At 58.6% G+C, this 11,244-nt stretch overlaps 2 protein-coding genes across 2 annotated transcripts in view; one reads left to right on the top strand and one right to left on the bottom strand.

The window, feature by feature from the left end:
* Nucleotides 1–280, top strand: part of RHBDD3 (rhomboid domain containing 3) — a 3,318-nt gene extending 3,038 nt beyond the window's left edge. Inside the window, 1 exon segment of the mRNA XM_015562829.1 lies at nt 6–280. Coding sequence (XP_015418315.1) covers nt 6–127 — 122 coding nt within the window. The 3' untranslated portion in view covers nt 128–280.
* Nucleotides 281–1,842: 1,562 nt separating this feature from the next.
* Nucleotides 1,843–11,244, bottom strand: part of EMID1 (EMI domain containing 1) — a 27,113-nt gene continuing 17,711 nt past the window's right edge. The window contains exons 15-17 of the mRNA XM_015562828.1: nt 11,039–11,083; nt 4,919–5,009; nt 1,843–2,055 (exon numbers count right to left, since the gene is read on the bottom strand). Coding sequence (XP_015418314.1) covers nt 1,931–2,055; nt 4,919–5,009; nt 11,039–11,083 — 261 coding nt within the window. The 3' untranslated portion in view covers nt 1,843–1,930. The remainder of the gene's footprint in view (nt 2,056–4,918; nt 5,010–11,038; nt 11,084–11,244) is intronic.

Raw genomic sequence — 11,244 nt, 5'->3', positions numbered from 1 at the left:
GCTAGCAGCCACCGGTCGTGTGGAGGGTGCGGTGTCACTGCTGGTCAGTGGGGAGGTGGGCGCGGAGGACCTGGTGACTCAGGGGAGGGGTGGGCTCGCCCACCCTGAGGGTCCTGGGCCCCCCTAGCACAGGCGGCCCTCAGGCCACAAGAGTCCTTGCCCATGGTTGGTTACACGGAGTTCCAGCCCCAAGTACTAAGTCACGTGGGCACAGGGAGGCCCCTCAGCGCCCTGCACTGTGTAGAATAAAAACGGTTCTTTTCAACCTGGACTCCTCGGGGACAGCAGTGGGGGTGGACTCTTCTGTGCTGGCATCGGGGGGAGGGGGGGGTGAATGAATGAACGTGAACGAACAGCCAATTGCATGAGAGCAGCTCCCTGATGTCCAGATGCAGCATTGCCGTCTCTGCACCACACAGCCTCTTCCTCCAGGAAGCTCTGTCCTCCACCTCGGTCTTGCTGGCTGGACCCGCTGCTGTGGAGCATTCTTAATCACCTGTTTCCCAGCTAATTTCTACCCATCCGTGGTCTCAGCCTACACAGAGTCCTCCAGGAAGCCCTCCCTGATTACCTGGGAATACCATCCCTTCACTGTCCCCAGCCCCCAGTGTACCCGCTGGACAGGCCCAATTCTGTGGGTCTCCTAGGCCCAGCCCAGAGCAGGCTGGGAGGCTGGGAACTGCGCTCTGCTGGGCCCCTTGGGCAGGAAGCAAAGGGTGGGGGTGCTGTGGGGGAGAAGCTTCCTCAACTTTGAAGCTGCAGCTCCTCCCTCCTGGCCCGCCTCGAGCCTTGGCCCTTCCCAGGGAGGGGAGGTGCAGACAGAGCTAAGAGGGCAGGGGGTTGGGCTGGGGGAGGGGTAAGGCAGAGGGGCGCCTGGGACGCTGGACTAAGGGGTGGTGCAGGGGCTACACCTGGAGACTGACCGGCCCTGCTGGGGGTCACCAGCGGGGGCCCAGGAACAGACTGGGAAGTCTGAGGGCCGCCATCGCTTTCACTTCCTCGGTTGTGCAGACAGGCTCAGAAGCTGCTGGGTACCCAGGCTAGAGGCTGCCCTCGGGCTTGGCAGCTCCTTGCTCTCCAGGCCTCTCAGACGCCACAGCCATTGGACACCTGACCGGCGGGTGGGGTGGCCTGAGTGCTGGGGTGGCCTGAGCGCTGTTCTGCTCACCTCCCCTTGCCCAGGGGATGGCCAGAGGAGCCTCAAACCTGCTTTGCAGGCGGGCAGTGAAGGCCACAGAAGAGAAACGAGACCCCTGGCCTTGCCTGCTGTCCTCCATAAAGCACACACTGAGGCCAGGCTGGTGGAGAACAGGCCGGGGCCTTTATTGGCCGGTAGCACCTATTTCCTGTGTCGGTCACAGGCTGTGGGAGCAGGTGGCTCCTCCCTTTCCATGTCCCTTCCCCCCACCCCCAAACCTGGGACAAAGGAGTAGCTTGGGCTCCGGGGGCAGAACTGAGTCGAGGAGTCCACAGCATCCTGCCAGCTCAGGCAACTCGACCTCAGGGTTGGGAACCCAGCACCAGGAACCAGAGAACCAGAGAAGAGGTTGATGGGGAGGCAGGGAGGCGGGTCTGCCCTCCAAGTCCCTGCACGTGCTGAGGGCCGGGCAGAGCTTCGGCTCCCGCAGTGCCAGCAGGCCCGATGCCTGGGCGGCTGATGGGAAGACAACCACGAACCTGAACCTGCCACCCGCTCCCTGCAGGCCTGCAGCACCCCATTTCACAGCAAGGCCCCACCTCCCCGCTGGGCCAGCTCTCCTCAGACCCCGTCCCTGCTGAGCCTCATACGTGGCAGCCATGCCTGGGGTGCCAGGACCTAGACCTGCTTACCCCAAAGGCCTAGTGTCAGAGGGACCCTGAGGACGTTAATAAATATGGATGGGCGGTCCCCAGAGGCGGCTGGCCTGGTCCACCCGAGGGGCCACCGCCCTCAGCCTCTCCTGTTGCGGCTCCTGGGGGCCACGATCCGGTAGCTGGCGGTGTGTCCTCCCCTCTTGCCCCGAAGGAGGTTGGGGGTGCCCACGCCGGCAGGGCCTGCCCCTGACCCCTCTGGTTCTGCCGGAGGGAAGGAGAGAGGCAGGGTTAGTGAGGTCTGTGTAGGGCGCCCACCTCCCCTGGGCCCTCTGGGGGGGTGGGAGACTGGGCACCCAGCCAGGTGTACTCTGCCCTGGCATCCAGGAGGCAGAGCTGTAGGAAAAGGGGGTCTGCAAACTGGTTAGTATCCCCCACCTCAAGGAGTTCTCAGCCCCCAACCCAATGAGGGCACGCGGGCCTCTGGTGTTCTGTCAAGTGGGGATAAATGGACCCACCATGTTCCCGAAAGGCTTATTCTGTAGTGAGTGCTCCACAGAAATGGTATTGTTTTTTCTTTTCTACATTTTGGGGTGAAGGTATGCTCTGAATCAACCCCATTTCACAGCTGGGTAAACTAAGGCCGAAGGACAGGCTCATTTTTCCTCTCTCTGATTAGGCCGCTTTTGGCGGGGAAGGGTTTAGGAAGGCCAGGCTCTGCCACCGACCTACTCTGTGGCTCTGGGCAAACTGGGCCTGTCGGGGCCTCATTGGTCTCGTCTCAAACCAGCGGGACAGTCCCAGTTGTACTCTGGGCCCTGGCCAGCTCCTACAATTATTGAAGTCAGTTCCAATCAGGCTATGGTGAGATATGCCCCGCCTGGAAGGGAGCTAGACCCCAAGAATAATTGGCATTCTTGCCACCTAAAAATCTACTCATCCTTCAAAACGCAGAGCATGACCTACCTCCTCTAGGAAGCCACCTGTGACTATCACTCAGTCCCTCCCAAAGCTAACCGAGCAGGCAGGCCGGTCGGGAGGACGGGCTGTTTTTCTAGGGGGAGAGCGAGGCTCAGGGAAAAGCCCAGGATGGACTCGACTACGTCTCCCAACCCCGGTTCACAGGAGAGAGACGGCCCGTGGCAGCACCAGCGTCCCCCGGAGGGCACTGCCTCCTCATAACCGTTAAGGCCCTGGCTCTGTGTCCAGCCTCCCATGCACCTCTGGGCTGCGATCTGGGGACTCGGCAAATAAACATGTCACAGGGGACGTTTCACGCCCTAAATCGGGGAGGACAGGAGGAGGGAAGCAGAACTTCCAGCGTCAGCCAAGGCCAAGTCCTGTCCCACCATGTCCTGTTATGTGGCCTTGGGCAGTCACAGACCTTTGAGCCTCCTCTGGAACTCAGGGGTCGCACTCCTGTTGTCACACCCGTAACGGCCTGAGCGCAAAGTGGCTTTCCCAGTACGAGCTGGATTACTTGGTCGCTGGGACGGTGAGCTTGTGGCCATGAATTAAATGGTTAAGTTCAGGGCCTTGGCTTCCTCTGGAACCCCCCCAGTGCCTGGTGGAGCAGGGGCGTCTGAACCTTTGCCGATGGAGCCCAAAGAGCCAGGGTGTTAGAGGACCGACCTCGGGGGGACCCCTGACCTTGCCACTGCTGCCCCTACGGCCCCGAGGGAGACACGTGAGCCCTCGGAACCCCTTTCTTCATCTGTGAAATGGGCCTGGTGTCTCCCGCCCACCTAGCAGGCTTGGTGTGAGGACTGGAAAGAGAGGATTATAAATCCTCCAGCCCAGCGGTTACTATTGTTATTCTTGATTGTATCCTAAACGTGAGTCCCAGCTGGGTCTTTAGTTAGCACCGCTGTGCATGATGGGCCAACAGGGATAGTTTCATCCCCTCCTCCCACACCACCCCTTCCAGGCCCATAACCAGAGCTGGCTCGTGGGATCTCTGCTCTAGGCTCATGGCCACAGAGAGTGGCCGTGGGCCTTCCTAAGTGACCAGCAGTTCCTCCCTGAGCTGCTGGAGACACAGCTGGCTGAGGGAGGGTGGGGGATAGATCCCAGGCCACAATGAGTCCCTTCTGGCTCCTGCCCGAGGAGGTGGGGGCACCTGAGAAGGTGCTGAGAGCCTGGGATTCGGAGAGGAAGGAGGTCTGGGAGGTGGTCAGTTATGTTTCTAGGAGTCAGAAGAGACATGTGGTCTGGTAAGAGGAGCTCTGGAAGCAGACCACACACACACCTTCCAACCTCCGGGCCTTCACCGTGACAAACCAGGACCCGGTGGGGCGGGGGGGCTGCCCTTCCCACCTTCTCCTGCTGGCGCACTGCCGGCACCTTCCCTGACCTAACACCAGCCCCATCTTCCAGGAAGCGTCCCACCCCCACTGAGAAGTGACTGTTCTCACCCCCGTCCTTGGTGCTCCTGGACCCCAGGGCCCTCGTCTCTATAGATACTTAGCCGGACAAACCAGGCCCAGGAGAGGTAACACCCACCTGGTGACTAACCTCCTTTTGTGCTTCCCCAGCGGCCTTCAAGGACCTTCTCAGACTGGGCCCTGCTACAGCATTCAGCCCTCAGCAATCTCAGGGAACCGTCCCTTCAGGCCCTCAGGCTTCCTGGCTGTTGCCCATGTTATTCCTGTGCCTCTCACTTGCCCCTGAGCTTTGCCCCTCAGGGTTCCACTGAGCCAGTACCACCTCCAGGGAGCCCTCCCTGAGACACCTTCCTCCTCCCCACCCCCCACCCACAGCCTGGTCAGGGGCACTTCTGTGCTCTCACAGCTGCCTGTACTCACTCCCCCGTGGTATTCCTCACCTTGGGTTTAACGGCCAGTTCCAGGGCTCCCCCTGCACCCCCACAGCCTAAGCTCCGTGAGAACAGGACTATGTCTGTCTTATCTGTTGGAGCCTGAGCCAAGCTAGAAGCCGTGCTCGCTCACTCAAGAACTAGTGACCCTAGCCTTCTCCGTGCCAGGCCCTATCTGCCTGCTGGATGGACGGACTCAAGAATGAGTGTCCGCGGGCCTGGGTCCAGCACTGGGAGTCGCCTTCTGTGACCCCGGCCCGTCCCAGGCCCTTGCTGGAAGGGGCTGCCCCTGCCGGCCCACCCTGCCGTTACCTGGCCAGATGATGGCTTCCAGCAGGGTGACCCGTCTGGCCAGGAGCTCCAGCTGAGCCTGCTGCTGCAGGAAGCTCTGTAAGCTAGGAGCCTGATGGGAGATCGAGAAGAGCAGACGGTGCGAGTCCGGCCTCCGAGGGCGGGGCCGGGGGCCGAGGGGGGTGCATGGGCCAGGCACCAGCGGTCTTCAAGGCAGGAGCCTGGGTGTGCGTCTCTGAGTGGGGACAGGGCTAGCCTGGCTCCTCACGTGACCAGATGGATGATGGGTAGAGGGTTGGTGGGTGAATTCCTGGGCTGAGATGAGGGCTTGACAGACCCCTACAGGGACCCTCAGGGGAGGTTAGGAGGACCGGAGGGAAAGGGAAGCTGTCACGGGGATATCTGAGGCCAGGAAGACCTGCCCGGAGGGCCTCTGGGGGCTTTTGGGTGAGGGGGGATCAGAATTGGTGGGTAGGATATTACCCAGAGGCCCCTGGGGCCTGCGCCTGGTCCTGTCACTCGCAGTCCCCTGCATTTCTGTGGGCCTGGAGACTGGCTCTGTTACCCATGCTTTCTCTAGAGCTGGACCCATTACCCATAATCCTCCTGCAGGCCTGGGCTCTGACTTTATTTCCCACAACCCCCTGCACTGTTGCAGCCTGGCTCTGTCACCCACAGTCCCCTTCCTGCTGGTCTGGAGTTTTGCTTCATTGCGGATTTCTTCCAAACTCGCAATCTGTCACCTCTGGTGTCCCCTGCAGGCCTGGAAGCCACATTACCCACAAAGCCAGGAGGCCCAAGTCTGACCTCAGAGGTGAGACCCAGGTTTCCCTGTGTTGGAGGGACCAGTCATTGAGGGGTCGGTGGGCTTGGCCTCTCCGGCCTCATGACTGGGCCCAGGCAGCTCCACCCTGAAGGGCCTGGGCAAGGCTGGTGGGCAGGGGCTGGGCTGTCTGTCCGTCTGTCTCTACTCACCATAGAGCCCAATCATTGTTTCCAAGATTAAAACCCTCTCAGCTAAAATCTTCAAAGCCTCGCGTAGTTGGTGCAACCCCTCCCCCTGCGGAGGAAAGAGACAGATGCAGCCGTGAAGGGGGCAGGGGAAGGGGCCCTGCAAAGCCTGCTGGTGAACCATGCCCCGCCCTGGTCATGCACCTGCAGCCGGCACCCCTGCCACAGCCCAGGGCCCACGGACAGCCGGGACAAGGCCAGGAAAGGACGGGAGGGGGCAGAGCAGGCAGAAGCAGCCCTCCCAGTGAGTCCTGGTGGATCCCAGCTGGCTGCTGTCTCCCCACACCCTTGCAGGTCCTGCTGCACCAGGGGTGAGGGGATGCCAGTCCACAGGGGCTGCACTGCTGACCAGAGCCTGCCATGGAACCTGCCACAGAATGTGCCTGGAGGTGGCCACAGAGCCCCACTGCGCCATCTCTAATATTCTTTATACCGACACACTTTCTGTCTATATCCATCAGTGGGCTCAGGCTACTTACCAATATTCTTTCCATTCAAATGAATATGTACAAGTAAAATCAGCACATGTTCAAGTGGCACTGCTATTGGGAAGCTGTTTAAAATGCTGGCAAAGCCCTGACCAGTTTGGCTCAGTGGATAGAGCGTCGGCCTGCAGACTGAAAGGTCCCAGGTTCGATTCCGGTCAAGGGCATGTACCTTGGTTGCGGGCACATCCCCAGTAGGGAGTGTGCAGAAGGCAGCTGATCGATGTTTCTCTCTCATCGATGTTTCTAACTCTCTATCCCTCTCCCTTTCTCTCTGTAAAAAATCAATAAAATATATATTTTTAAAAAAATGCTGGCAAAGCTGAGGTTCTGGCCCTGGCGCCCTCTCCCCAGTCCCTTCCCATTTTGGGCTCATGCCTCCCAGGCTCCGACTGCTACCTGCCTGTATTCTGCAGGCCCAAGAGCCCAGCCCTCAGCCCTACCCTCTCTTCTAAGCAGCTCCTCTAGCGCCCAGGCCCAGGGATGTGGCAGCGCCAGGCCCACAAAGCTACCCTCCTCCCAGGCCTCCCTGATCTGGGGGCTCCCTACTGCCAAGCAATGCCAGCTGCTGCCCAGGGCTCGTGGCAGAGACCACCAGCTGGCACTCACTATCACTTGCTACCAATCTGTCCTTTCCTTCCACAGCATAGGGCCCACGGTCTTGCCCAAACTCACACTCCCTCCCTCCTTTCCTAGTCCAGACTTAGCTATCTGCGATGTAGATATCTCAATTCCAACAGAGCCCCAGATGGCAAATATTTTTATTGATTTCAGAGAGGAAGGGAGAGGGAGAGAGCGATAGAAACATCAGTGATGAGAGAATCATTGATCAGCTGCCCCCTGCACGCCCCTGGGGATTGAACCCGTGACCCAGGCCTGTACCCTTGACCGGAATCGAACCCAGGACCCTCAGTCCACAGGCTGACGCTCTATCCACTGAGCCAAACCGGCGAGGGCTGGCTCACTGTGACTGTTATGATCCAGGTGTCCTGTCCACATCACATGGATGGAGCTTCCCTCGGGCCACTGAATGGCTATTGCAGCCTGGGGGGGGGTCACAGGGTCACCACAGGCTGTACACCAAAGTAATCTCTCTTCAAGTATTACGGGAGGAGGATCTAAATGTGAATGACCTTCAAAAATTATGTTAAACTATATCTCGCATGGACAGTGGGACAAGCGGACATCATGAGCCTCCTGCTGAGATGCAGAGGGTACCACATCCCTCCTCAGTGCTCCTGCCAGGAGCATCTAACCTGCCTCTGATCACCAGGAACCAACCAGGCAAATCCACATGGAGGAACATTCACCAAAAGGCAGAGTCAAGAGAAGAAAAAAGGGCAGAGGGCCCGTCCTAGACTAAAAGAGATTACAGATGCCTGGCGAGTGTGGCTCAGTGGTTGAGCATTGACCTCTGAACCAGGAGGTCATGGTTTGATTCCTGGTCAGGGCATATACCTGGGTTGCAGGCTCAATCCCCAGTGTGGGGCGTGCACGAGGCAGCCGATCCATGATTCTTTCTCATAATTGTTGTTTCTCTCTCTCCCTCTCCCTTCCTCTTTGAAATCAATAAAAATGTATTTTTTAAAATAGAAACTATAGGTTGCTAAAAAAAAAAAAAAAGACTAGAGGTACAACCAAATGTAATGTATGAATCTTGATTGAAGTTTTAAAAAAAAAAAACAGCTATAAAAGGCATTTTGGGTACCACTGATAAAGTTTGTATATGTTAGATATTAAGTGGCATCATTGTGCTGGATTCATGTCAGCTTTCTTAGGTGTGACAGCGGTATTGTGGCTCTTGGGGGAATGGCCATCGTCTTTTGAGATGCACAATGATGTGCTGGGGGAGATGTGGTGAAGCGTGAGACTTGCTTTCAATGGATCAGAAAAAAGGTCTGCAAATATATAAAGAGAGAAAGAGAGCAGACGTGGCAAAATACGAAGGGGAGAATAATAGTCATTGTAACCAACATCTCGGCGTATTTGAAAGTTCTTAAAATAAAAATTTTGAAAAACGTAAAAAAAAAGATTCTGCCTGGCCTGAGCGCCAGGGCCTGTTGAACGCCCCCACTTGGCCATAATAGACGTCTCCCACTTTCCATGGACAAAACCTCCTCTTTGCCTTCTCCTGGCTCTCCTTGACTCTTGTGCGTCTCCCTTAACTCTCGCTCCCCCTCGCAGCCAAACCAGCACCCAAACGTCGCTTAGCTCCAGGGACATCTGTCCACCCTCACTGTCCCCATTCCCAGTTCCAGCCCCCAGGCTCTTGCCATGGTGACCAGGCAGCCTTCTGCCTACAGCCTTCCACCTCATCTTCCTGCTTTTCCCGTTCATTCTCCACAGGGTCACAGAGGCCCCTTCTGACCACATCAGTCTCCTGCTCATACTATTTCAATGACCCCCCGCTGCTCACAGAACAAAGTTCAGATTCCTCACTATGGTCTCCTAAGTCTTGACCTCTGTCCTTCACACACTGCTACTCCCAGTGCAGACACACGGCACCCCTTTGCCTGGTTAATGTATCTTTCAGGCCCCGGCACATTCTCCACCAGGAAGATGCTAAATCCACGTGCCCCCACCCCCCCATCACAACTGAGCTCCCCTTGTCCGGTTGCTGCTGGTTACTAGTCTGTCTGTCCCCCTCCTCCCCGCTGCCTCCCGGTGACCACCGTGAGGGTGGGGCCAGTGTCCGAATTGCATCTGTGTCCCGGGGCCTGACGCCCACCGAGGAGGTGCTTGGGGGAATGCTAGCTGGCTCCCCCCAGTCCTGGGAGCTGAAAAAGCCTGGGCCTGGCTGGCCCATCTCAGTCACTCCCTAGCAGTGCGTGCAGTGCGTGCACATGGCCACCGGGTGTCACTGCTGAGCTACAGCGGGGCCAGTGGCTCCGCAGTGGGGCTGGTCGAGTGTGGATAGGAGTCCCCAGAGTCCCTCCCCACACGACCTCATTCCCACCTGCTCCCAACAGAACAGCTCCCCAGCCTCCAAAGCCTCATGCAGCCCCAGCCCAGCAGGCCCCTCCCAGGTAGGCAGCAAGCAGGCGCAGAGGTGCGGGAGGGGGAGGGGGAAGGGGAGGCAGGTGGATGGGCAGGGGCCCTGCTACCTCTTGGGGCCCCTCCCACAGGTGGTCCTGGGTTTGAGGCCTGATGTGGGATAGTTCAGGCATCAGTTCTCCGGCTGGGGTCCCCAAGCAGGGACGGGGCTGCTGAGCCTAATTCAGGCTTCACCTCGCTCTCCCGCCTTTCCTGGGCCGGTGGGAAATGTGCTGGGGGGGTCCGGAAGGGGCTGAGGAGAGGCACAGGGCTGGGCTCACACGGGTGTGCTTAAGAGGCTCTGGAGCCACCCGGGGTGGGGGGTGCTGTGGGAGAGGTGGCGTGGCAGTGAGGAGCTGGGAGAGGCTTGCCAGAAAGGTAGCAGGACCCCAGAAGTCGGGGAAAGACATGGGGTTGGACTCGTGCAGGGTGGGGACTCCCACGGCTGTATCCATCGCTGACCCCACAATCAGGAGCAGAGAGGGCAAGGCAGGCGCTGGGTGCTTCCCGTGTCCTCACCAGCTAGTGCCCGCCAGGAAGCAGGACTTCCCAGCCAGACTGCACCAGGGATGGGGGCGGGGGAGAGGGAGGCACAGGACCAGCCTCCAAAAGAGCTTCCCAGTTGTCTCTCCCATAGGGGTGCCTGCCCCTATCCTGTCCATTTTCCAAATGTCGCCTATGTCCCTGCATTTAGGGGCTTTTGGTCCTCTCCCAGTGTGTCGCTTGGGTAGGTAGATTTATGATCTCTGATGATTGTGACGGTTTCTAGGACCCCCACATATGGTTTCTAGGTGCCCTTTCTCTTTTATTCTGTCTCCTGTGTACGTGACAGTTTCTAGGCCCCCCTCCCCACTCTTCCTGGGCTTCCTTTGTGCAGGGTGCTCTCTAGATCCCCTCATCTCACTTTCTATGGTTCTCCTGTGCCTGGGACAGTTTCTAGGTGTCTCCTCCCCTTCCTCCTGGGTCTCCTCTGTATGCGATGGTGTCTAGGACTTCGTGTTAATTATGGGTCTTTTGGGCACAGTGGAGTCTATGACCTCATTTACCATCTACATTATATGCGTGACAGTTTCTAGGCTGCTCTCCCCACACTCCGTGAATTTCCTCCGTGGGTGACGGTGTCTAGGTGCCCTGTACCTCTTACCAAGGGCTCCTGTACCTCAGCATGTGTAGCCTCCCTGCCTATATAGGTTCCATTGCTTTCCTAAGGCCCCCATCTCATTCTTCACCCTTCTCTTTCTTCTGTGGACAGGGGAGCAGAAGCCAGAGCCCTGGCTAGGGGAGGGTCATGGAGGCAGGGGATGCAGTCTGGACTGGGTCAGCCCACACTGCCAGGAGGAACAGGCAGGCCACCCTGGCCTGGAAAGGACGCAGAGGGAAGGCGGAGGCAGGGACGTGAAGGCAGAGACAGAGAGCGTGGGGTCTGCTGATGAGGCCGGCCCTGCCCCGTTGGGAGGGACAGGAGCAGGGAGGGGGCGAGGCCTGAGAACGGTCAAGGCTCATCCCTGGGAGACCAGGTTGCAGTGGGGATTTGGCGGGGGGCACCCCACTCCAGAATGACCTCCTGAGTGTCCAGGGCAGGCGGGGGCAGCCGTGCGGGCCCTGAGCTTACCCAATGGCTCTTCTCACCGGGGTCTCCTTTGAGGCCAGGTTCTCCCTGCAAGGAGAAATAGAGGTAGAAGCACCCGAGCCGGTTGGCTCAGTGGGTAGAGCGTCAGCCCTCGGACTGAAGGGTCTCGGGTTCGATTCCAGTCAAGGGCAGGTACCCTGGGTGCAGATTCCCCAGTTCTGGTCGGGGTGTGTGCAGAGGCAACCAGT

The sequence above is a fragment of the Myotis davidii genome, unplaced genomic scaffold (assembly GCF_000327345.1).
Source record: "Myotis davidii unplaced genomic scaffold, ASM32734v1 scaffold478, whole genome shotgun sequence".
NCBI classification, from domain to species: Eukaryota; Metazoa; Chordata; class Mammalia; order Chiroptera; family Vespertilionidae; genus Myotis; species Myotis davidii.
Note: the sequence above shows the minus strand (reverse complement) of the source record. Positions and strands in the feature narration are given on the sequence as shown.